This window comes from Phaethon aethereus, assembly GCF_964289735.1.
Source record: "Phaethon aethereus genome assembly, chromosome: 8".
NCBI lineage: Eukaryota > Metazoa > Chordata > Aves > Phaethontiformes > Phaethontidae > Phaethon > Phaethon aethereus.
Window position 1 is genome coordinate 29,806,696 of NC_138584.1, and position 27,453 is coordinate 29,834,148.

The following is a 27,453-nucleotide window of genomic DNA, read 5'->3' on the forward strand; positions in this document are numbered from 1 at the left end:
TAGAAGCTACATACCAGCTTCCAGCTACCTATTGCTGAATTTTAACTGTCATAGTTGTGGAGTTTTAGCTTCAGAATTTAACAATGTTAAGGCTAGAAGGACGAACTGCATATTAATACAAACACAACCATGTCAAAGAGCTAAAGAATCCTCATCTCACCTCCTCCCATCCCCAAGATGCCACAGGTAGTATACAAGAATGAACTTGCCAGAACACTCACCAACTGAGTTCCTTGCCTCTTTAGTCGATGGTCACACAGGTTCACGTTTTCAAAGAAAGTCTTAAATAAACTAAAACCTGAAAGTGAAAAAAGGTGCAAGCTGTTTATTCAGGTCAGGCTAAGTTTCTATGCTTTTTTTGAAAAAATGAAGGTATCAAATACAGGAGATGACCTTTTCCTTCTACTACTGTTAAAACTGAAAATGACAAAAAAAGATCCCTTTATTATATTTATTCACAGAACTGTGTGGATATTTAATTTGAAGGCTTAGGAACTAAATTTCTGGTATATATTTCAAAAACAAGCCTGTTGACCAAAATCATTTTCTTACCATTCATAGTAATTTCATATGACTCCAGTTTAAGAATTTTCTCTTTGAAGAGCTGTTGCTGTACATCACTCTCTAGATCATGCTGTCCTTTTGTAAACCACTCAAAGCACATCTGTGAATGAAAGGTAGATGTATTTTTACCTCATTGCCATGGCAAATATTTTAGTTTTATACAGCAATGGCAAACTATGTCAGACACTACAAGTAACTCATCTTACAGAAGTTTTATCTACAGCAAGATGTTCAAAATCTAATCTCCTAGTAACCAGCAGCATTAGGGTACTTCATCTTCACAGTCATCTTCCACCGGAAGAATGTCTCTTATGACTCTGCAAACTTCCATGTACCCCTTTTCAAACAAGCATCTGTAAAGCTGCAACTAGTCTCCTGGACAACATTCCTCCTTCAGTCAAATTCAATGTTAAAAGAGCATCCTAGTTGTAAGTGAACATGTAATAGTGGCTCCACTAGCTTACACAAGGCATATAAATGCATTATTCGTTTGTGTTTACTACTTATGTTTCACATGTCTCAAATACACATGCTATTCATGACCCATTACAATTCCCTCAGCAACGACAGACACCAACTTCTCAAGTTTTTCTTACCTCTCGATCTAACTCACAAACATCCTGTCCGGTTACAAGGCATTCCCAGATCTCCCTGGCACGATTCCAGCCCAAATAAAGGGTGGCTTCTTGCAGAAAAAATGCCAAAAATTTTAGATGTGCCTCCAAATACTGTGAAGGAGGAAACAAAAACTCAAGCTTAAGACTTTCCTTTCTGAAACAAGAACTCTGAGCATTCTTTTTATTTTCTGCAAACTTAGTTGTCAAGTAACAGTATACTTCGCAAAGCCTAGAAAACATAAATTGTTTCTGCAGTGAGATTTATTTCTATTTTATACAATTTTTAACATTACTTCTTTTGATTAGCTTCCTAAAAAAGGAATACTGAAGTCCCCTTGGATTTGCTGTTACTGTCCTCATACTGATGTTATTTGACACTAGTTATTAAGTCACAACTAGTGTGGAAAAAGTAATTATCAAAACCTTAGCAACAAACTGTTACAAGCTATCTGTGTGTGTGGCTTCCATGTCCTAACTAGTAAATCTGTTTAGGGTTTCAGGAGTAGTTGAACTGAAGCTGCTGGAGAGGCTGGAAGCTGCACAAGCTTGGAGACAGGAGGTCCTGGGTGGGGAGACGTAGCTCTCGACCAGTTAAAGACTTTGCTATGAAACTTGTAGATTGTGATGTTTGCCCACCCTTGCTCTCTAATATAATAACAAGGCTACAACAAACCCTAAGAGATTAAGTGTCAGAACTATAAATAAAAACTATTGTAATTATTCACCAGAGAGAACATAAATGCCAGTGAATTCCAAAAATTAAATATCACCTAATCTTACACAACTTGGTCAGTGATACAGTACATCATGTTTTCAAAAACCTAAGGTAGTAAGAAATTCAAGGCTCAGTACCTCCCGGTAGGTGTATCGGCCATCCACTAATGTTGCTCCAACAAGCCCTCCTGGACCTGCCACAGATGCAGCCAAACGGTGGCATGATATTAAGCTTCCTGTCACCAACTTCACTATTTCAAAGTTTTTCTTTAAATCTTGAATAATGCTCTTGGCAAAAAAAAAAAAACCAAAAAAAACCACCAAAAACATACAAAACAAAAAAACCAACAAAAAACAAAACAAAAACCCCAAAAAACAACACATTGAGAAAAGTTTTTTAAGAAAATACATGAACAGGCACATGCACACAGCAGTCTGCTCTTCTGCAGACATGTATCTCTTAACAGGAGTAATATTCCCCCCCCCCACCAGTCAGCTGTATCCGTTCTAAGTATCCAAAGCCCCCTGACTTTAGTGTTTTATACACATGCTGCAGATTGCAAAGTCCCACACCTCCACTAAGCCACTGTATAACACATGTGACCTGCTGGTATTTTACTCTGTTTTCCAAGAGTCAATGTCAATTCAATTACAAAGCAGCTGGTCTAAACATTAGCCATTGTTCATTTCTTAACAGAGACATGCTTGTTAATTATTCTACAAAAAGCTGAGAATAAAACAAATTAGTCCTGAAACAGCAAACAGATCTATACATATATATACATGCACACACAAATGGACAGCACACAACACAGCATCTCTCCTTGAACAGTTCATGCTACATCACTAAACTGTACTTGTTAAAGTTTTTTTTTTTTTTAGTTTATTCCCCCCCCTTCTAAATTCAAACTTCCATGTTCTATAGAAGCAGAGCCACATAGACATAACAAAGGCTTCAAAAATAATCTCAGCATATATTCTTACCTTGTCTTGTTTTTGGTAAGTTTGCTTAATAAATGAACGTGTGATTTCATGGAGCTGACGTAATGCTGGCACCACCCACACAAATTGAGGATTATTGTGCTGGGACGACTAGTAGCAGGAAAGGTAAAAACAATTACACATGTGTACGTGCTCAACAACAGATTAACTTTCTTCTTAGACTCCTAGAAGCCTAATGATTTCTATTAATGCTGTTGTTTCAAAACAACAGCTACTGCTCTGAAGGCTTCAGTTACTTGTTCCTGGTCCCTTTCCAAACACACTCAAGGTGCCCTCCTTCACTTTCTGCAAGAAGTCCTTTGACACACACATATGCCGTTTTGCTATCTTTATTATTAAGCCCAAAGTACCACCTCCATGGAAAACATGCAAATTAAGTAGACAAAAAGAACTCAGTTGCGCCAGGGAGAGATGATAGCCACCACCTTCCTCAATTATGGGAGATGAAGCAGGCCTGTTAGGGCATAAAAGGGCAAATCCAGTCAAATGATGTTACTTATCGCTAAAGCAAGAATAATAGAAGAAAGAACCTGAAATACTACTGATGGTTAAGAGATGAGAAGAAATTTCTGATTGGTGCTGCAAGCAGCCCTCTGATAGGAAGCAAAGGATACTTAAGCTGCATTTTGAAAGAAATCCTACAAAGAATAACCCTCCTACCTCATTGTTAGAACTGCTCATCACTTTTCTGGGAGGCTTCATTTTCTGTAAAGTTTGACCACACAAACCAGTACTGAGGTTGCTTGTTCAGAGAAGTGATGTCTGGTTTAAATACTGACAACAACCAATACCACCTACATGCTTAGAGAGATTAATGTAACCTGCACATAACAGAGCTCTCTACTGAAGATCCCCTCATGTATTTGAGAATGCTGCCTTAGTAGTACATTCCCTCCCAGTTCATGTCTTTGTTTCCCCTAATGAAGGGAAATAAGAAAATGATGTATTTTTAAACATCTGCTGTATGGTTACCCCAATACCTTCAAGCCTACCATGACAGCTTTCCTTTAGTGTTCCCCACTGCAGCACCTCTGTTAAGGCCCTTGCCAGAATGTAATTAAAAAGAATGCAAGAACAGGAAGGGACAAGAGAAGATCCAAAAGAAGAGACTGCAAGTTTTACAGGGATTGAGAACTCAGGAGTTTGAAATCCGTATTCATAAACACACAGACAAAAAAGTGTGATCAGTATCAAGAAGCAACATACTATGCCTCCTAAACAACTAAAATCCTCCACAGATGCAGCAACACAGACAAAACTTAATTTACCATGAAATAAATGAATGAAAAAAAGTACAAGCCTTTTTCTTTATTTACAGTATACTTCAGACTGGGAAAAAAAAGACAACAGGAGCATTCCTGCAGACCTCAAGAAAAACTGCCTGCTATGTGAACAGTGCAGGATAAAGTATATGCAGTCTTTTAAGCCATGCACATCTCTGCTGCTGCCAGGAAACATCTTAGCACAGGCAGCTGCAGGAACGGCTTCTTTATGTTAGATGAAAAGAGTTTAAGTATTTTATTAAAATACAAAACTACTCTGATTTAAATAACAATTTGCATTCTGAGACTTAACGGCCATGCCAGAACACATGCTTAACTCAAAACTAATCTAGGCTTTCACATGAAAGGGACAGTTAAAATACTGACATACCTTTATAGTGGTTCCATTTGCAAATTCTAACCTTGGGCCCATCCTGGTAGTTTCCCATAAACTGATCACTCCTTGTGCTGAAAATTTGCTTAAAACAAAGGCAAGAGACTTACTATGAGTCTCATGGTCAACAAACTGGCTCACACAAAGCCTACCCCTTGTGGACTCCCCAAGGTAAGAACTTACAGATGGGACACGCAATTTGTGCACCTTGAAAGAAAGGGCAACATCAAGGCTAGATAACATTTCATTTTGGAAAAGATAAAATAATAAACCAACCCTCTTAATATCCTCTATGCATTTGATGATGTAGCTTCTTTTAATTGCCTCTTTCACTGCATAGGCATCACTGAGGATTGTCAGATGTTCCTCCAAGGCCTGCTGAATAAGACTACATGGTAATGTTGGAAGATGAGCCAGCTCCCAAAGTACCTCCAGCACCTAGAAGAAGAAGTTCAAGATTAGTCAGGACCTAAGAAGTACAGAGACTAGCAACCCTACATTTAGTAAAGAAATAAAACAAGCCAAAAACATTCACATGCCTTTCCAGTGGTTGTCTCCACCCGTGCTTCTCGACCGATGCGCCCTATCAGGCTCAACAGCTTCTGTCGCACTCTATCACTCTCTGTCTCCCAGCTCTGTACAACAGAGAAATAACGTTCACTATTAAAGCAGCAAGCACTGTCAGCCTGTTAAGTCTCAAGTGTACACAAAAATGTAATTCACAATTGTTTACTGCAGGAAAATCGAAATACAAACAAGTATGTTTCCACCACACATATTTCCTTACTTTTGTTACTGGGAGTTACAGTACTAACTTGCCCAACTCTTTTTCAAATATAAACTACAATAATAAAGTCTCACTTTACATACCTTAGCACTGTTTATATAATTTAAATCTAAGTCAATTAGCAATACAGTAGCAGATCAGGCTTTTTGGTTAACAAAAAAATCGGTATTAAAAGTGTTATTTTTATAGCCAATTTTATATTTATAGAGAAAATACAAATGTATTCAAGGCATTTGCCTTTTGGTAGGCTGGATGCACAAGTACAATTTTCTTCCTCAGGAATGTAAATTCACATGAAAACTTACCTTTTGGATTAGAACAAATAAATGATTGAGCTGATCAGAGCTAAACTTCACAGCAGCTGCAGCAATTATGGTATGTATGTTTTCAATCACAGTGGAGGATTGTCCTGACTGAAAAGAGGAAGGAAAACACAAGAAGGCAGGTCTTTATCCCAAATGAGACAGAGAAAAAACTTCATGTAAGCATTATCCTACTTTTCATACTAATAAGAAAGAATAACAGCTTTTGACATGTTAGAAACACAGGTAAAAATAATGTCTCTGCTCCTCAGTTCACTGGCAGAGAGGTCTTTGGAAGCAATTCTAAAGCAGGAAAGAACAAGTTAGTCTGCCATTATGGCAGCTTCAAGATGCTGCCAGGGCACATACTGCTGTAAGGTGCGGTGCCAGCAAGACAAATATCACCATTTTTATTGCCTGGTTAAGTCCACGTGTGGGGTGCTCCATCTCTGACACTCTTTAATGCTTTACTCAAAAAGTGAGCAATACAAAATCTCCTCCCACACTGATGGGAGCACCATGGCAACAACAGCCAGAAGGGGGTGGAAGTATTGAATTTTATTACAGAATAAAAGTGAGTGAGCTAGAATCATACTTTCAGCTCTACTAAGCATGCAAGACTTGCTACCATGCCTGCACATACTGTGGATCTGACAGCGTCCAATGAGTTTAGTCTAAAACTTCAACATTTGGACAGAGAAGAAAACCATTTCCTGCAGTGGAAGATTATGTTTCTGGTCAAAATTTCCAAATGTCATTTGCATTAAGCAGTCAAACCACCTTTCCTACACAGCAATAAGCTGAATATGCTTAAAGTGAATGTGAAAAGATGACTTGTCAGTAAATTATGTGTATGTACGGGAAGTTAAAATGGGAATTCATACAGTTTGAGCCCACACTCTTTAAAGTCACACGGTGAGCTGCATTCAAATTTATACCTCCAGCCATGAAAATTAATATCCTTAGGCATGGTCCTTGGTCTAGACAAACACTCTATCACCTATTTCAGACGGACAACCTCTTATTCCAAGTCAAATATTTTTGCAGCCCCTTAACACTTGTTGCAAAGAACTGAACTTCATCTTAAGATTTAACAGCTGTGTTACAAGAAATTGCCAGAACACTTGATTTTAAGTGGTGAAGGAAGAAACAGAAGAAAGCCTTTGCATTAATTACACTGTTAAAATCTCAACATCTTCACTTTGCAATAAGGAGATGTCTATATTATAAACCAAAAAATCCCAACACTAGAATGTCTGCTTTTGTAAGACAGTCTAAAAGCACCTGCCTAATCTTGGTTGCTTACCTGAATTCTCCAAATTTTAGTGAGCTCATCTAAAGATAATTTACTGCCCAGCAGTTCAATAATTCCCTTTATACGATCACAGTATTGCGCTTGGTCTATATTACCTATGAAACAAAGACAGGTAATTAAATTAATATATACTATATTAATCATATTTATATCAATATTAGATACATTAAATGCATAAGAAAAAATAAGTTCTTTTAAAATGAACAAGAACAAAGTTACCTTCATCTGGTAAACCAATTCTTTCCTTACTGTTGCAGACAAATCTATCAGTTCAAAGAAAAAGAAAAGGCCCCTTCCGTTTTTATTTTGTTTTATTTCATACATCTGATGGCAGTTCACATCTATAGGACCTTAATACTTGGAAAAAACCCAAAACCTCTTTTCTAGGGGCTAACAATATAAAAAGATAAAAACCCCAGATACAGCAGAAGACATCTGCATAGGTGTCAAATACAGGACTAGATGATAGTAGCAGAATTTGCAGGGTTTTCCTTAATCCATTTTGAAGACGACGAAAACCTTGAACTCCTTTGTTAATAGTGTACCATTAAAATGTATTGAAAAAGAGACAGACACAATTTTTAAATTTAAGACATTCAGAGCACATGCCAAAAGTCTTTGTGAAAGTGCTTACCTTCTAGAGCAATCGACAGGACAGAATTTTCTACTAGCCAATTTAGTAATCTGTCTGTATCTATTGCATTCTTCACTGACTTCGATACAGTGCTATCTTCTATTAATTTCGTTACCTAGAAATTGCAAAATGTGAGATTCTAACAATGATTCCCACATGCATTATACATGGACACAATGAAATCTATCCAAAAGGCTTACTGGGAAGCTTAAGTGTGAATCTTGAAATAACTTGAGCACAGGAGGTGTGTGTTTGTTGGGTTTTTTTTATTTTTTGTTTGTTTGGTTTTGGTCATTTGGGGGGGGGGGGCGGCTTTGGGTGTTTGTTCTTTTTTTTTTTTGGTAGTGGTTTGGGTTGGTTGTTTGTTTTGTGGTTTGTTTTGTTTGTTTTTGTTTGTTAATAAGCTGTTTAAAGGCAAATTCCTAACCAGAAACACCTCCTTGTTATCAGTCTCTGATGCAGTAGATTCCTACTCCCAGTGAGACACAGAAAAGCTAGCCTGTGCTGCCGGGTATATTTCTACAGATATACCAGAAGCAGGTTATGTCAAGCTTCTGCTTGTTACACTCAAATCGGTGTCCTATTTTTTTCATGCAATACGGAACTGATACAGGCTCCTCACTGTAGGGAGAAAGAGCACATTTCCTGCTAAAGCTTTCAAAAGCAGCACTTTTATAACTTCACCAAGGATACATGGCATTTGTGATTAAGTACCAAACAGCAATGAGGCTTAAAATCTCAATTTTCCCATAAAGACAGAAACAAAAAGCACAAAAGATGGACTCAAACACGTTACAATGTCTGCATATGGGAAAAAAGCCTTTTTTTTTGGGATACTTAAATTGTACGAGTTCTGGAAGGAAGAGATGAATGAACAACTCGATACTTAAACCACAACTCCCACGAAAAGCAATCTGTTTTCTTCTTCTACTTATATCTAAGATTGTAGCACAAAGAGCCCTGGTCCACAAACTTCAGCTTCTCGGTGCTACCACAGTGTCCACATACAACCATAACAAAACAATCAGATCATTACATTATGTAATGATCTGATATAACTGGACTGAGACACCAATCTAGGATTAAGTCCCATTTGGTCTTTTTTTCCTCAATAAGAGAAGGAGAGAAATGGGCTATCCCATAGGATGCTCGGCATTATCACAGAGTGAATATTCAATGAATAGCGTAGACCTGTGCTTATAAATCAATTTGAAATTGCAGTTCTTAGAAAAGGTTCAAACTATGTCTAAGTTGTTTTTTAATTGGGAAGCTACGGTCCTTGCAGTGGCTACTAATATTACAGACAATTCTTGTCATAACTTGTTTTGGTATTTATTATGAACTAAGCTTTTGGTAAGGCAACATAATTTGTCAGGAAATATTATGCCATCTCTTTAAGGTTGTGGTTTCAATGACTTACTAACAACCCATCCCCCCTACACACATGCACATGTACACATACACACAAAAAGCAAACCTACTTCTTTGAGGGAATTCATTTTTGCACTGAAGTGAGGAGATTTTAACATGCGCAACAGAATATCCAGCCGTAAGTCATCTACCGCAGTTACCAAATCAGGTTGGAAGCGCATACACAGCAGTTTGATACCAGACAAGAGCTCAGGGATACTGACTAGTCTCTGTTTAAAAAAAAAAAAAAAAAGACAAATAGAAGTATTGCTATTTTTGCTATTGTTTCAGACTTCAATGATTCACAAAGAGTAGGTTTAGTCATCCAATACAGAGAGTTTAATCTATGCAATGCAGTATCATGTACCTCTGAAAGACAACAAAACCTTTGGTTAAAGTGGACTCTCCTGCTACTACAGGTTTGGTACACTAAATTGCTCCTCTGTAGTTACACAACCTACGCATACTTTCGAGTTTACAATTAACAATTTAAGTCTACGTAAAAAGTCAATACTCAGAAATTTAGTAGAACTAAATGCCAAACTCAGGGCAGTACAGGAAGTAGTCACAAGTTACACGGACATTTTATCAACAATTATCAAATTCTCAGAGGAAAACAGCTATTGCAACAGTCATATGCACACAAGTTATAAGAATTTAACAGACTGCAAGATAGTAAGCATCTTCAAGTCAGTTAGAGAAGTGAGCATTCCGTACACTTCAGAAGTGGACAAACAAAACCATGTTTAATAGCAACAGCAGCAAAATATTTTAAAAAGTGTCATGGCATCAGATATCTACTGAAAAGGGTATTGGATGGAATTGGGTAAATGTACTTTGTTCTATGCCATTCAGTCAGAATTCAGAACAGGCTGTATTTTTTCCAGTGAAAATAAAGCTATTGTTCTAGTCTACGTTGCCAGCATTTAAGACATACAGTAATCTCTTCCTAAAAATTAAATACATTAAACATTACCTTGTCTTTCAAGTCCTTCTCTTCTACATTCTGTACATATTTAATCATTTTATGAATGATTGGATCCAGCATGGGCTAAAGAATGTGAGAAAAGGTATGACAATCATTTTATGTTTCCTGAAATCAGTTACATTACTCAGAATATCTGGCTGCAGCAAAGTGAAATACATAGTTGAAAGCTCACAATTAGCTTAGACAAAGCAACGCCTACAATATTCATAAAACTATCCTCCTAGGTATGTCCAATAAAAAGCTGCAATTAGAGTAAGAAGCCATTTCAGATCACCATAAGACAGGTTTTTTTTTTTTTTTAAACACACACACACAAAACGCCCCCAGATCTTTCAAAATACATCAGTTATTAGATGCACGTGCCCCTCTGACCCCCAGTGGCTTCTAAACTTCCTCCTCTTCAAATAAAGACTTTGTCACTTATTGATAGTTTTTGTTAGTGAGTGTAAGTGTGAAGCCTGGGGTATAATTGCATGTACAAATACATCACGGTGATTTTTTTTTTCCTGTACCACAATTTTTTCCAGCATAAAATCCATGTGCTTGGTCTCAGCCAGAAAGTTAAATCTAAAACAAAATCCGTCCATCAAGCTAGGTTCTTTTCCTACATGCTTTACACTAATGAAGCTTAATAATGGCAGTGGCAGAGCTTCTCACTGTTGCAGATGTAGATAAGTGACTACAGATCACTGCGTTTAGAAAATGAATCTGAGCATTGTTTGAGCCCTCTATCCATCACCCTCAGGATGCTCAAAATGATTCTCGCACTTTATGCAAAGTGAGTTTTGAAGGCTTTTCGAATTAGTCACCAGCCTCACACCAACACAGTTGTAAACTCATTTTCATCCTACAATAAAAAGAACCGGTTCTCATGTAGTTGTCTTTCTGATACCGTACTGCTCAAGATCTACTTTAACACAGAGAGCTCCATCTAAACTTCAGCAAGCTACTACAGTCACATTTCAAGGCTTTACTATTTGCTGAAAAGAATTCATAACAAAGGCATTTTACCTGTACTACAGAAGAGTTAAGATACTCCGCACAAACTCCAAATGGTTGAACTAATGCAGAGATTGCCTGAAAGAAATACAGCAAGTATTTAGGTGCACATAGAGAGATCTTTTCAGAGCTAGTGATCTATGCCTTAAAAGGCAAATGAAGGTGAATAAGTATTATTTATCTCATATGATAATTTCCAGTCATCTCCTACAAATTGACTTCGGTGTGCAACTCCTTTGCAACAATACATGGTTTAGGAAAGAGATTTACTCTACAGCATACAGTATGTGTTACACATTTTTGCCTGAGATAAAAAATGTCTTCCCAGTTTTCACTAGTCTTGGTCCTCTCATCATTCTGCTGAGTCTTCTCTGTCTAATCCTGTTTGAGTCACAGAAGCAAACAGACGGAAAGGAATGCATTTTGGTTGCTCTCTACAGAAGTAAGAGGTGTGAATGCAAGGCTTAAGGTTAAATCCATAATGCAAATTTCTTCCTCAAAGCATTAAGTGGGAGAAAGCTTTTGTAAATGTGTCATATACATGTCAAGATCTCTTCAATGCATGATTTTAATCTTATTTAATTTATACATAAACTATATACCTATACTACCCATACTATATTTGGGATTATATACCCGAACTGTTCTATGATTCTATGATTTTCAAGTGATATCTATCATCATTAAATGTATAAAAACATCTGTTTGCCAATAAATAATGTCAAAATTGATTTCTTCTCACATGGGATCAAGAATTGTGAAATTGAGTGTGCACCACTGCAATCAAAGGCCTAAATTAAGTGATTCTGAATCAGATTTCTTTCCTAAGCAAGCAGTTAGTCGTTAAACAAAGTCAAAGTTTCTATTGCACTATGAGGATTTAAATTAAGTTTTGTTATTCCGTCATGCTCATATATGAGCCTCTCTCTTTATAAAGTAGCAAATAACAATACCCCAAGAAAAGAAGTTGAATTCTTTCCAAATGGCATTTCACTGAAAGCAGACTGGTTTTATACTGAGGGACAAGATTCTAGATGACATGGTTTTCCCTTAGCCTCCTTGTTCTTCAAAGCTTGACAGATTATGAAGTCTCCCGAGTATAAATTAGGAAGCTAAAACTAAACAAGTTAGGCTTTGTCACCAAAAATAGTTAGAACTGTCGAACCAGTCAGGTTTTAGTCAAAGGCTTTGAAAAGTTGCTTAGGATTAGACAGTGTCTGTCTTCCTAAGGATTTTTTTTTCTTAAACAATGATTTCTGTAATAAATGACAGAAGTCCATTCACTTGCAGCTAAATGCAGCTACAGTTGAAGTAAACTGAAAACCAGGGACATACTTGTGAATTTACAGTGAAACTAGATGTCTAACTGGAAGGCTGAATGTTAGCCAGAAAGGTATGCTAACCCTTCCTCTTTTCTGTGATGTCTGAAAAGCTCTTCAGTCAGGATTCTTATGCACCACCTCATTTGACCTCCAGTCTGGCAGCACTTCTCCAAGGCTCTGTGAGAATGTTGATCTAGTCCCAAAGCAAAGGGAAGAGCATGGCCAAAACGGACACTACTGGTCCTACATGAAGTGCGCAGTGGAATGGGAGAAGTCTCGTGACAGAAGATGAACTTACCCCAAGTTCGATATCTTCTGAATTGAGTTTGGACTGAATTGCTGAAAATCCACCCAGCTCTGCAAACTGAAATAAAATAATCAGTATTATATCTTTTAGTATAAAAATCTTACAGTATTTTATCTTTTAAATAAGGTATCATAGAAAATGTTCTATTGAGAGTTCCTGGGATGCCCACAAGTATCCTTTACCGTGGAACATCACATTCAACATAAGCTTTACGTTTTCATGGGAATTCAGGGGCACACTGGGGAATATAATTATACCTGGTACCAGATTAAGCATCAAGCTAGAAACTGTCTCAAGTAAAAAAGTATATAAGGAAGAAAGCTAGACCACAGAGCAACAGTTGACTGGGAAACAGCACTGCAGCCTAAGCTGAGCTCTGGACTTCCTCTACTCATAGCCATCATGTTAGGGCAAAGATGCTCACGGGAGAAGGCAGCAACTCAAGATTTATTTAGCAAAGCCCCTTCCTGATATGTAGGAGGGATTAAAATCTTAAACTATTTTTTTTGGTTGTCATCACAAAAATGCAGAGTGGAAAAATAAATTGGGGGGGGGCACGGAGGGGAGAAGAAATTATCTCTGAAGCCCAATGAATTCAAGTGAAAAATAAGAATTCTGCTTGGTTTACATTTACCTACCCTGTTTACTAGATCCACCAGCCACCCATGAGGTTCCTTGAACAATTAAAATATTAACAAATTAGTAGCTGCAATAATCAATGCTAAACATTTCTATTCTGAAACAGAGATTTGGAAAGACACATTCAGCCCACTAACCCATACCCCAAATGCATGCACTATTATTTCAAAGAAAACAGCAATTTATTTGTAACAGCTCCTTTACTAAGCATGTGTAGTTGGAGCTTCTCATTAGCATCATCCTTTTTTGGACCCCGCTTTACATCACTGACCATGAGCTGTGGCAACAGTACACACTGTAGCTGCTGACTCACAAGCGACTATATTTATAGCACATTAGCAGCGTGGAACATTACTAAAGAACCTTTCCCAAAGCAGCAGATATACAATTTTCTTTCTACGGCCACAAACTTGTTACCTGAAGGAAAGAGTAACACTACCAAGGCTCCTTTTTAGACACACACATCTGGAAGAATTGCGACAAGACAGTGCAAACCTCAAATACTGCCTCCTTGGCAGCGTGTCTGACTTGAAGATATCCCATCCTTGGCTGTCAGAAAAGCATTCATTCTCTGCTAGAACTGTACACTTTGAATTATTCTGGTCATTTCACACTCAACAGCCAAACAGATGTCAGTCCTTAGATACAGCAGATTGACCCATCTGATTGTCGTGGTACTTTAGACATGAAAGTACACCAGTTTCTAAATCCAGCCTCTAACGGAGAGCTGGGACAATTTGAGAGGACAAATTCATTTCTACAGACCAATATATACTGAAGATCTATTTGCTCTAATTCTTGGTGACGCATTTAAGCTTTCTTGTGTTATAAACACCTACTAATCAAACAATCTTTCCTGAAACAAACACATCTACCCTAAAAATAGGTTTTAGGACATGGCCATGCTCACCTTCTGAAAAGTGGATATGGGCGAGACAGCATGCATGTTCCCCTCCCCGAAGACTTCTGCCCAGTTTCTCTGGCATACCTTCATTCGATTCTTGAAATGATACTCATTGTCGGGGTTAAATGCCTTGAAAGAAAAGCCCATGGCAATGAACAGCATTGCTTATGCCAGTCTCAAAACTTATCTTGATAATGTCTGACACTTCCAGTTGAGCATTCTCCTGGTTGACAGTTAAACTTTTTTTTTTGCTAGATCTTTAACAGAAGACCCCTGCTCCTGCCTCTCAGTTCTCACTGTATGAAAACATTCTGAAGCTTCCATTCTGTACAGACAATATCCAGTAGTCATGTGAGCCAGGTATCTGTACAAAGGGGGAGATGAACTCAAACTACCCGTTTTAAAAAAAATAAACAGTGAGGTGACAGATGTGATTTTTTTTTTTTTGAGCATGTTAGTTTTCAAAAGTTTTGACCAGCACTCACCCCTTTATGAATTGCATACTAGATGTTAAAAATCTGCAGCAAGCAAAATATGGTTAGAAAAAGCAGCAGCAGCATAAATATGAAATGCCAAATACCCAAATATCAGAAACCACAGGAAAGAGTCAAATACCATTGTAAGTACACCGAGCAGGCCCACAGGAATGGGATCTTGTTTTACTCTTTCTGCAACCAGGTCCACTAGCAGCATAAGCATGTTGTATATTCCTTCATGGATTTCAGTTCCCCATTTGTGAACAGCACTTGATGTCAACAGCTAAAAAAAAAAAAAAATTTAAAGTTTGAGCACAATCACAAAATAGGAGAAATTTATCAACCCCTGAGACTGTTTTCACAGCAAATGTTTCCTTAGAGTGTCCTAAAAGCTGTCTGGTGTGTTTTCCAGAAGCTCTTCCTGTACTAATGGCTTAAGAGTTAATTAAATTTGTAATTTGCTGAAGAACACCTTAAATCAGTTTATGACAGAAAATAAAATGAGGCAAAATGTTTTCCATATCCACACAATAGTAAAGACTGTAACCTTTGCAAAAAACAACTAAATTGGTGTGGGGAGCTCTGTAGAGAAAATTCACAATAACCCAGAGTGGCACATAAGGCATTAAGCACCAAGGGGAAAAAGACAAATTCTAAATAGATCATGCAAAGAGGTAAGAAAGAATATAGCAACCCTCCAAGAATAGAGTATAAGGAAACCCGATTCTGAACTTGCCATTAATGACTCTATCCAAGCGTCTTTAAACCTGTCTTCAGGTTCCACTAATTACAACACAGCTCTTCATTTAAGAAAAAAAGGCAGGGGAGAACTATGTGCCAAAATGGGCCACAGCTGCAGAACTGGGACTTTGTATGATTTTAATCTAAGCCTATTTATGATTTTTATCTAGGAAAATAATCTATGATTTTAATCTAAGAACGTACTCAACAGTTACCATAGTTTCTGAAGTCTGGATTACAAGACACCATTTCCACCATGAACAACGCAAAGAAACATTGAATTGCTCTACTGTACGTACATACCTTTTTAAATGCTTCAGGCATGCATCTGTCCATAAATCTCTTGCAATTCTCATCAGAATCAGAAAGACCTTTACAGAAAGGAGAGTGTTTTTTTAAAGTATTAAAAAAAAAAACCCACAACTTTAAGATTACCTCAGGGAGCTCATTGCAAGTTTTGGGAACACCAACCAAAACCAGCAGTAATGAATGTGCTACTGTTCGTTCATAACTAGCATGCTTTTTCAGCCACAAAAAAGCATGAGTCAAGAGAACTTGCCTTTCGGACATAAGTTTCCCAATGTTCCATCTTTTACAACCTCTTCAAGCATTATTAGCACCAAAAGTATTTCTCTCTTCAAAGTTTATAACTTACGCTAACTTCAGATCATTTCTGATGCTTCACAGCCTCCACCCAAACCCAAATTTAAGTATGCTCTTTTAACACAGGTTGGAAACAAAGAAGCAAACCAGAACCACCTAACAACTTCTATTCTTCCAACAGATTGTAACCTCCTTTTAGTTTGCCATCAGGCATGATGAAAAAATTATCTTGCACTCTTATTATATACCAGTTGTTGGGCATGATGCCTCCATAACACTCTTAACCCCAGTCAAAGTACTGAATGCAGAAAAGTCAAATTCAGGTCTACAGCGTAAGTATTTCACCAGGCAAAACCAACCAGTTATACAAGCCTGGTACAGCATGGATGTAGATGACTTTTTATGAATGGAAAATAACCAGCACAATGAAAAAAAAGAGTCAGTAATTCATCTCTGAAAAACAGTAATTCCTACAATCATTAGAACATAAAGAAACGTGCTCCACTTTTTAAAAAAGCTTAAGTAAACATATTACTTTGGAGGGAAAAAAAGAGACTGGCTTTCTTTTTACAGCATTGGGTAGAATAGTTCACTTTCACAGAGATGTGATCATTCTGCAGTGTGCTAAGTGAACAACTGCAAGGTTAATATGAAAGACATAACTGCCCACCATACTGTGTATGAAATCCTTTGAACAGATAATCTTTATAGGTGTAGGAAGAGAACTTACCCAGTCTTGCTAGATAGGTGGATGCAATTAGGCACTTGCCTAGAGATTCTTCCCGCTTATAGGGTATGGACCAGTGATCTGTTAAAACTCTGCTCTCCAGTTCATACAAGTTAGTCGTTGGAAACTCAATACCTTCACCAGAGCAATTCCCATTTTCATCATTTTTCTGTGAATAGAAAGGGAGTTCAAGTGAAACAATTTTTATCTCTCTCTCCTAGATGCTTTAAAGGATTTAGTAGCTTCAGAAAAAACAGCTGTGCTTATAACAAGCATGTCAAAATCTCAACAACCCTGAGGCTACTTGTGTTTTTCAAAGTAGAACTTAATATTTCAACTTGAATTGAAGGGATTACATACCTTTATGTATTTCGTGTATGTGATAACTACTATGTTTACATAACTAATTGCTAACTAATTGCCTATTTAAGTGGTAAATCTTGTTCTTTAGCATATCAGATCCCGAAGCCAAGTGGTAAGTACCTCCAATCCCTGTGAGACTGTAGAGTACAAACCTTGATCTTCAGAGATCTGCATATTAATCCTCTGTTCAACAACTGCTGTGGAATATGGAATAGTTTATTCTAAGGGAGGCCAATTTCATCATCCTTTCACCCCATCACATTAAGAAACACAAAACTTACGTGTCTAACTAATCCAGTACATCAGGATTTTTTTTTTTTGTTAGGTAGTTATCTGAAGAAAAATTTACACCTCAAATGTAGTTGTCCAATAAGGAAGCTACAATTGTCCGCCTGAAGTCAAAATGAATTACTGGAAAATGTTTTGGAAGGTAAGCAGGGAAAAAGCAAGCAGATGTGTCTGCAGCTAAGCTTTACGGGTTTCCTTGCTAGTGCCACTAACAGCAACTATTTCTGTGTACAGGCAGAACACAGAATTAGCCCCATGTTCTTTGCTAAGTGCCATATGAGGTAACTGCCTCAGCAGCGCCAAATGAAAGAGTAGACAAGTTATTCATTTATTTTCTTTTGTTTATTTTTTAACCTCACATAGACACTAGCTACCCAATGTGTCAAAGAGTTCACATGGACTAACTTTCCCTGCCTTCACAAGAGCAGACAACTCAAGTAGGAGAAAGGACAGAATGTCTGGATCAGGCCTGGCGGCAACCAGGAGCAACTGTCAGAGGGAAGAAAATGCAAGCACAGTGATGGTAACAAGATCCCCCCTGAGAGAGAAGCCAGGGACATATAGGGAGGAAGGAGAAGCAGGAAAGACTTTCAAGAGAAAAAAAAAAGACAGTGTCAGGAAAATGAACGGAACAAATACAACGGAATAAACAAAAAGAAAGAACTGAAATCAGGAGGACATGGTATACAAAGAATTATATCAATGTATGCAGGTAAGTGTGCTTCCAGCTCTCGCACTGCACCTATTTGCAGGATTAGAGCTGTTTATTAAAAAGTAAATGTGTCATATTCACTTTCATAATGATTCAAAAATATTAAGCCAAGGAAACAGCAATTGTATACAGCTTGGCCTTTAAAGCTCACTGGTGCAGGTGATGATAGCACACAGTGGCTAGCTAGACTTACTAACAGGTTCTGGAAAACAGCAGTAAAGTTTATAGGAATGGAACACAAAGAGTGCTCAGAAAAAAACCACCAAATATGTCAGTGTTTGGGAAGTAAGGTGCCACCTTTCCCCAACCCTCTACTGAACACTTAGTCCTAAGTTTGTCATTATGGTAAGTTGTACTTTAACAGACCTGAATATCAACATCTGAAACTGTAGTCATCTGATCCAGTACTGTGCAAGGAAGTTTCATGTAATTCACATCTAGCAAATTATGCCCTGTTTAAATACTTCAAATTTTAAGAAGAGATGTTTCAAGGTCTAAATGAAAAGACAAAACACTGAAAACATTTAAAAGCACAAGTTTCTAGGGAATACCCTGTTGTACTGACTAAATAAAAACAGTTAAGTTTACAGCTTTTGGAAAGGACACCCATCCAGAACACAAATCCATTTCCTGTAGGAAATAAATGTGCAGTTATAAAAAAAGCCCTTGCAGTAACAGTACGGGATACAATGATTAGTCTAATAAAGGTAGGCTGGGTATAATATAAACACCCAACTGCTAAGTGTTTTAAGCTCAGCCTAGACTTGTAGCAGAGGAAAGCAACATTCCAACAAATGATTACAGTAACTGAGCTACAGTTGCTCCATTCCCTAGAGGAAAGTGTCCACATTAAATAAAACTAGTGTTAGCAATGAGTAGTTTAAGAGGTACAGTCTAATAGTGCAGACCTTCAACTGTTACTGAAAAACTCCACCTGTTGTTCTGCTTCCCCATCTGCATCTAAGCAATGTTGCTCTTTATTTACCTCTTTCCACACAAGTGATTGCCAGTGTCTGTAATAGGGAAATTCATAAGGAAAGAGTGAAATACCACATGTTCTTCACTGTACATCACAAATAAGGGCATTATCATAAATTGCTCTAAGGACACATCTGGCCTATTGCTGGATTGAGTCTACCAACAATGTAGCGAAAGGATGTGTGGTTTTTTTTTTTTTTTTAACAGAAGAAATAACCACCAGTGCAGTACTGGGGATATAGCCCTAATAACAATGGGAACTATTTGCATTGAAGGAGCACATCTTTGCCACATTCAACTAATTAGAGACAACAAGTCTTCTTGCTTGTCAGTTTTCTGCTACAAAAACCCTGCCCAGGAACTACCAAGTTTATTTATTAATTTTAGAACGTATCACATACAAGTTTCACAGCTACTGTGAAACCTGCAACAGTCTCAAATAAATGCCCAGGTAGTTTAAAACTCAAATTCCCCTTCAAACCATTAATAAATTTAATACCCTGCATTTTTTGGAGATTACTGCTACATTCAGTTTATATTACTGCAGACTGAGTCTTGCTTCTTACAACATACCTAGGATGACTAACAGTCTCTTTAAAGACTTATTGCTGCTCTTTCACAACTAGTGTCCTTCTGTACAAGAAAACTCCCCCAAACCCAACTTTTAAATCAATTTGTGTACGGCTCTTTAAAGTGAGGGGTTTATTAAGAGCAGCTAGCAGCTGCGGTAGCAAGGTGCAATGTCAGCTCAGTTCTTGTGTCATGTGAAGCCGGCTCACTAACCAACACAGGCTGAAGATCCTACTTGCTCTGTTGACATTCACAGCTGCAACACATCACAGCTCTGAACAGGTAGCCACAATTAACACTTTATAAATGAGGAGCTAGGAATTGTCACTACAGACTCTACTGACATGGGTCCACAGGTGAAATAAAAGCTTTTATGCTATACCTGAAAATAAATTGTACACAAGGCCACGTAAGCCTCCCAAAAAGTGGTTTTCTGGGTCTCTTTTTTAGGAAATTACATACATTTTTTTATTTTAGTATATATATAGAGAAACTCCCTCCCTTCAAACAGATGACTTAAGAATGGTGTCTGCTAGTTGATGATGACCTAAATCAGGACTATGCAATTCTGGCTGAACAGACTTAATACTTGACTGGCACCTGACATGTTAAGGATTTGCTCCAACAACAGCAACAGTAAAAAGCAAAGAAACTATTCCTGGCAGCCAACAGGCAATCCAAAGATAAACTGTTTAAACGTCTGTAAGAATCATCTATTTTCTGAGAAATCATGGTGCATATCACACATCCTGTAACTATTTTCCCTTCTGCAGCCAAACCTGGAGACCAAAAAACATTTGCTGGCAAACCTTTAACATAATTTTTCATGCCTTCTGATAACCTCCTACAACAGAAGAGCCCTGAAGATCCCCCCCATTCTAACAGCATTACTTGAATTTTTCGGCTTACTTTCAAGGTGTGAAAATGCAGCTATATCCACACATACAGGAGGAGAAATACCCTCTGAAGAGCAGTCTCAAGCACTGATTCAAGGTTCTCATCCTGGGGACCTGGCACCTCCCAGAGTTGTTTGCCAGGTTGAATAAACAAAAATTGTTAAATATCTGATCAATAAAGCATTGTGTAAGTCTGTAGTATAAAACCTTCCATGGAAGATTAACACAGAACAAAGATTAGCTCTCACACAAGAAGTGAAATATAAATTAACTTTAATTGCCAAAAGGTCACAGTTCAAAACTTCAAAGTGTATTCCTGCTATATTCTGCTAATTAACTCATCAAACACTGTTTAACTAAAGCCACTGACATTTACCACACCGGTCACTTTAGATAAAATAACAAGGCATTTAAGAAAGTGTTTTGATGCTAACTGGCAATTTTAGTAATGAAATTACAGTCAAATTATAATTTAAACTTGTTAATATGATTTTGATAGGTGGCTACCAACAGAATTTATTATCACCAGAGCTAAGTCACATCATATGCTCTTGAATCTGAACAGAACCCCAAAGCCATGCTTCTTTCAACAAGCAACAGGATCAGACTTTTTTGATGCTTCACTGTACTGTTATAAACAACAACTGTATTATGTTACTATGTACCTACAAACAGGACCAAATCTAACTGCTCTGAAAAGCAGTAATAAAAAAAATGCTTAAAGCCACAAATTCTAGCTCCACCTTTCAGTTTTCAAATCAGACATACTAAGCAATAATGAGGAAATCAATTTTTCAGTGCTTCAGCTTCCCCAGCTGTAAAGGGTCAACGGTGATACTTCCCTCTGCCACAGCACACTGAGGCACCATTCACTGGCATTTGCAAAGCACTGCAAGATGCTCAGGTGGAGGCAATGTAACCGAAATACATCAAATACCCATAAAAACGGACAGAGCACCTCTCCGATCTATTATGTCCATCAATTTGTGGGAGAAGCTATGAATCCTGCAGTCATGATTTGACAGTCCCTTTATCTGCCAGACCACTGATTAAAGCAGCTTTTACTTTCACACCTGGATGTCAGTTCTTTTTTCTTTTAATTAACTCCTAAAAGGAGGATATTCTGTTACCTAGAACTGGATCACAGGGGTAAGAATTAAAAGGCTTTCAAATAAATCAGCGCTACCACCTTGCACTTACACTTGAACACACTAAGCAGGACGTATTGAATGTTTAAAAAAAATTGTTACATTTTCATACCTAGAACCTACTTGCTTTTTATAAACTGGCACACCAGGAGCTTAAAGAACTTCTTTAAACTCATGTTAAGTGGCAGATGTTGGAACAAAATTGAAGAGTATTTCCCTGTTGCCTGTTCTTGCCATCAGATTAAACTCATTCAACCCACATTGCTAAGAGCAAGCTTGGTATCCTTTTATGATTATGATGACATTAATAAGCCTCAGAAAATGGTGTCATATACAGAATTCCCACATTATGTTTCTTATTTGGCAGTAAGAAAACCCACTGTGATTTCCTAAACATTTTACTGACGAACACACATTTATTTGCGATGTACAGTGACAATTTTCAAGTGTTTTAAGACTTAAACAGATATAGCATCTTGCCCTTGCATTTTCATCCACAAGAAAATATCTGTATGTAAAATTTCTGAATACAGTGATAGTTGGGAGTGCTTTTTGCTATTTATGTTCTGCTAAAAAAAGTAAGCTTGTTGGGGAGATATATAGATATTTTATTCTTTTTGCTTAATAGAAATTAAGCTCTTTAGTTCAAATTTTTACTATGCACTACTTTACACAAGCAGATGCAGTCTTGTCATAAGAAAAAATACTAGTATTTCATCATGTTAATATAAAAGAATGATACCAGTCTATCACTAAAGGAAAATAAACCCTATGTCACAGACTCCACCTAACTGAAGCTGAACTCTCACCTCACCATAAATACCTCCTAAGAAAATTCTGATTTATTTAGTGGATGTTCTTACAGAAAGTTTTGGACACTGACCTTAACTGAGAGTAGTCTAAGCGCATTATCAAGAATGCATGGTTAAACTAAACCCTTCTTAGTAGCTGTAAGGGATTATAACAAACCAACCACAAAAACCCTATGGCTTCCCCCCTCCCAATCTCTTAAAACTAAGAGCTGTATAAGACTGGAAATAAGAACAGAATATGAGTTTAAAGAGAAAAAATTCAGCAAAGCTAGAAATCAACTAGGATTTTCTAAAAACATTGCTTGTACTGGTTTCCCTGATTTCCAGGATGATGGTGTGATGTTACTAAGCAATATTCCCCAGTGTACTTGCCTAGTTGTTCAGAGATAAACACAGTACTAAGCATTGCAGCAAAACAAAATAATTGAGGCTCTGTAAAACTCACATTTGAATTAAAAGATCCATTTAACTTAAAAAAAAAAAAAGATTATCTTTGCCCTTCTATACTACTATTACCATAGTACTCAGTGAAATCTGAGGCAGACAGATTCTATAACCGCTTTTGGCAATGTATTTTAAAGTTTGATAACTAGTTGTAGGTGAGGGAAAGGTCATGGAAAACACTGTTAAGAATGCCATTCATAAGGAACCAAGGAAAACACACTTATCTTGCATGTGTTTTCAGTACTGTCTGTGGATATATTTTAACAACTTACTCCATTAGTGTAACTACAAACAGCCAGACTCTGAGTTGATACCATTATTCCTCCCAACACTTGAACTTTCATAAGCACAAAACCCCATGCTTATTTCCAAATAACTCAAAATAACTTTGTGTGATATCAGATAAACATTGTGCTTTCATACAATAAAACAATGAATCACAAATGCTTAGCACTTCAGTACTTAAAATTAAGTCAATACTTCTCTATTCATGCCTGGTGTTTTGGCAAAGGGAAATGGAATTGCTGCAGAAACACTAGATAAAGTATTTATTATAACATTTTACTGACCAAAGGTCAGGCTCTGGAAGGGAGAATTAATTCAATAACACTGCTAAAAACTCAACTATACTTCTGTTCTATGGATTAATACTAATGTATAGTGAGACAGAAATTAGAACTGACAAAGCAGCTGATGTAAGAATTTGAATTCAGGTTCTACAATGTATCATTACAAAATTGTCATTAATTAATATGAAAAATCACACGAGGCATCAGAACAAGAGAAGTCAGAACGGCTGTAACGTAGTGACTGGGAAGATCAGGTGGTAACAAACATTGAGCACATTGGCTTTTTGAAATTTATTTTAATTTCGCCCATGAAGCATAACTGAAACATACATACCAAAGACTATTCCTATGGCAGCACAAATAAATGTTTTTTTTCAAAATGAGAACTTACAAAAGAAACAGGCACTTCCTTTCCATCTTTGCCCTCCTCGTACAAAGAGCTACTGTTCCTTAATCCAAAAGCAATCCAAATGATTTGCTGGAATTAACTTCTAACACTGGCTAATTTGTTTTTATTCTCATTCTTCCTCAGTATTTCACTTCCTTATTAAACAGCTGCCAAAAAATAGCACTGTAAACTGGGAAGATGACCAGAAAATGCCTCCAGAGAACATTATATCAAAGACACTTCCTGCCCAGCTGAGAACTCGGCTACACGGAGTTGTCTCCTACCTCCAGTGACCCCACAGGCATCACCTTCACTGACGAACCAGTAATTAGAAAGTGCTAGTCTCAATCCAAAGATGACTCCAACAATCACATTACATGAGTTTATAAACTATTCAAAACAAAGCCTACGTTTAAAATTAACCAACTGCACCTCTCTATTACCCCTATTTTCCTTAAATTCATGTAGCCTCTCCAACAGACTGTGTTATATCAATGTCGTGGTTTAATCAGGGTATTTTTTTTTTTCCCCAAAATCCAAGAAAGCATTAACATAACCAGAATCTAAATACAAGTCCTACACAGGGCCACTAATTTTTGAAAACAGTGATGCCAAATACCAGGAGTGCTAAAATATTAATTCCATTTGACATTCTGATGGCATCCAGCCAGGGACTCAATGCCAGAATCCACCACAGAGCTTTATTTGATTGCTTAATTGTTTTACAAGGCCAATTCCTACACAAGACACACTGTAAAACTTCCACATGAGAATGCCAGAAATACTCACTTTTGCAAAGCTCAAGACTACTTACAAAACAGGAGACTGACTTTAAATTTATAAAATTGTAGCGTGAAATTAATCTCATTCGCTTGAAGGCTAAATACCTTTTTGGTCTTTAAATAAATACAGCTCCTTCCACTCAAGGATCAAAGAACTTCATGAGCCTGATGTCCACGGTACTCCTAATAAAGCACACACCATTATCCTCATTTTACACACTAAAAGCTAAAACAGAGGTTAAGTTACACACCCACCGTGACGCAGCACATCTGTGGCAGAACTGCTTTCAGTACAGAGCTCTACTAATGAGCAGAGAGAGAGTTTTGAACATAGTAGTTCTGCAGCATGACTAGTGAGAATGTTCCTGGCACTGTTACCACAGTCGCTGGCCGGTTTCTTTTACAAAACCCCCTTCTCTTGAAATCAAACAGCACCTTAAAAGCAATCTTGGACAAGTTTTATTATAAACCTTATCTAGCAAGATCTGGCGTATAGGACCTTTTCATCCAGTTCAACTAAAAAGAAAAAAAAATCAAAAGCGCACATGCTAAAGGAGACAGGAATAGCTACAAGGTAATATAACCCGTTAATCACAATTTACCCAAAAGGTCATAGTAATGACTCTCTGCGGCTGTTTAAAAACAAATCAAGATTACGTTAGTAAAGGTTATACAAACCTTTGTTATATGTTCAATACTTTTAGAATAAGTGGGTTCCTACCCCTTACTGCAATTTTAGGTTCTCTGGTCACAATCCCCACGTTCATTTGGCCCGCTCTTCTCCCTGCCATTCCTCTCCAACTCGTGGAAGTCAGCACTTATGGCAATTCATGGACCCGCTGACAGACATTGTCACCACATTCATTTAGATTCTTATTTTAAATTATAAGGATTTAGCAGCAGTTCATAAAACAGCTTATCTGTCAGTCATATGAAAAGATGAGCATACCAGCCCTCCACCCCCCGGCACCGTAATCTGCCTAAGAATCACACCGTAAAAATCTGCCTAAGGAATAAACACAGAAATCCCAGATTCCTGCCAAAATGCACTTAGATTTACTTAAACCAAAAGACATAAACAGAGAAGTTACATCGAACAGGCAAAGTTACCTCTTGTAAAAGCAGGTGATCTCAATCTATCAAAGTGGTTTGGCATTACACAGGGCAAAACGTCAAACCGATTGTAAACCTAAAGTTGAACTTCCTGATATTTCAGGAAGACTGCACAAACAAATGTGAAGCCACCTTTGTATTTCCAAATTTGCTGCCCTTTTTCTTTTAAAGGGTTAAGCATGGCCGTGCTAACAGCATCAACTCCAGAGGCACAGCACATCTATTAACAAAACTGAATCAATTGTATGCTCTTTGTAAGACATTAGCCTGCTGAAACTGAAGTTTCAGCCCTTGTGAAAATAAATTTATGTATGTTTTCATCTCAGGTCTCACAAATAAGGCACAGAGCACGTGTCGAGCCAGCTCATAGCAGCTGTCTTGCTTCTGGGCCAGTTACTCCAAATTCAGGCTTCTATAGCACTTCCAGGCACCCCTGAAGACGAACAGTCTGGACCACTGACACTTGTCTTACTATTTTACCTAAAGAAAATGTATTTTTAGTAGTATGATATGTACCTGGTTGCTGTGCTATTCAGGCAAGCCTTTCTTTGATCAACGTGCTTACTGAACAGAACAGATTCTAACGTTATGCAATAGAAACCAAATCAGCATATGCAAACATAATGAATTCATTACTGATTAGGGAAAATATAAAGTGTTTAATCATTCATAAACCTATTTTTATATGTATGGTAAACTGTATTTACGTTCTTTTTTTGGCTGAGTACAAAGTACAGACCTGTTACACGTCTTGGAGAATGACTAAAGATTTCTTGTTACTGATAAATTATAAAAAAAAATCTAATCCTAACTTCCGTTCATGAACATTACTAGACCAGAAAATTTTATTTAGGGGAAAATTTCTAACAATTGTGCTCTTTTGATTTAGATGTTCATGTCCATTGATGATATATAAAAATACAAAAATCAAACAAATAAGTCTAACACACCACTACCTTCTCACTAAATAAAAGTTAAAACTGGTATTATGATGAAAAAGGAGGAATACACACTCTAAGAGATGTTAGAAAGAGAGATGATACTGAGAGGAAGAGAAACAGAAATAACATCTGAATTCCAAGATAGTAGGGGGTACAATATGTTTCAACATAATATATGTGACTACAATGAGTAATATAGCTATTTGTGCAATGGCTTTCTGTACAGCTTCACATGTCATGAGCTCGTGCTGAACGCAAAACTACTTACTGATTAACCACCTAAATAATAGCTGTAGTTTATTAAATGTAGTTCTAGACTGCATTTGAAGAATAAAAAGAACAAGAACGACTCATATATATTTTTCCCACCCTTTTATGAAATATATGTCAAAAGCTGCTAGGTTCTACTGCAATACTAGACAAATAAGCACAGGCAACAATTCCAAGTCTCAAGATTTTTATAGGTATAACTCTTATATTACAAAAAACCTGTTTTGCATACATGTGCAGGAGTCAACAGATGCTCATTTGCAAGTGAATCCAGTTACTAAACTGAGACCTGAATTTATATACAGTTTCATGTAGCAAGATACTTCAATCCTTCTGAAATACCTACTTCATGGATTTGCAGTCATTTGCCTATATTGAAATATTTTGGTTTCCCTCCGGTAGGTTAACAAGAATACAAGTCAAAGCAAACAAGAACAGAAGCGGCAAAGGAAACTGAAGTGTAAGTTTGATC

The 27,453-nt window shown here is 37.3% G+C and overlaps 1 protein-coding gene across 1 annotated transcript in view; it reads right to left on the bottom strand.

Moving 5' to 3' along the window:
* USP24 (ubiquitin specific peptidase 24) overlaps window positions 1-27,453 on the bottom strand; it is a gene marked incomplete at both ends in the record, with an annotated part of 62,088 nt that overhangs the window by 32,767 nt on the left and 1,868 nt on the right. Inside the window, 19 exons of the mRNA XM_082003173.1 lie at window positions 222-298; window positions 553-664; window positions 1,161-1,292; window positions 2,034-2,183; window positions 2,880-2,987; window positions 4,761-4,991; window positions 5,093-5,188; window positions 5,646-5,753; window positions 6,949-7,052; window positions 7,592-7,706; window positions 9,073-9,231; window positions 9,978-10,052; window positions 11,001-11,066; window positions 12,609-12,674; window positions 13,256-13,291; window positions 14,167-14,289; window positions 14,776-14,919; window positions 15,681-15,748; window positions 16,711-16,876. Of these exons, the coding sequence (XP_081859299.1) occupies window positions 222-298; window positions 553-664; window positions 1,161-1,292; window positions 2,034-2,183; window positions 2,880-2,987; window positions 4,761-4,991; window positions 5,093-5,188; window positions 5,646-5,753; window positions 6,949-7,052; window positions 7,592-7,706; window positions 9,073-9,231; window positions 9,978-10,052; window positions 11,001-11,066; window positions 12,609-12,674; window positions 13,256-13,291; window positions 14,167-14,289; window positions 14,776-14,919; window positions 15,681-15,748; window positions 16,711-16,876 (2,136 nt within the window). The remainder of the gene's footprint in view (window positions 1-221; window positions 299-552; window positions 665-1,160; window positions 1,293-2,033; window positions 2,184-2,879; window positions 2,988-4,760; window positions 4,992-5,092; window positions 5,189-5,645; window positions 5,754-6,948; window positions 7,053-7,591; window positions 7,707-9,072; window positions 9,232-9,977; window positions 10,053-11,000; window positions 11,067-12,608; window positions 12,675-13,255; window positions 13,292-14,166; window positions 14,290-14,775; window positions 14,920-15,680; window positions 15,749-16,710; window positions 16,877-27,453) is intronic.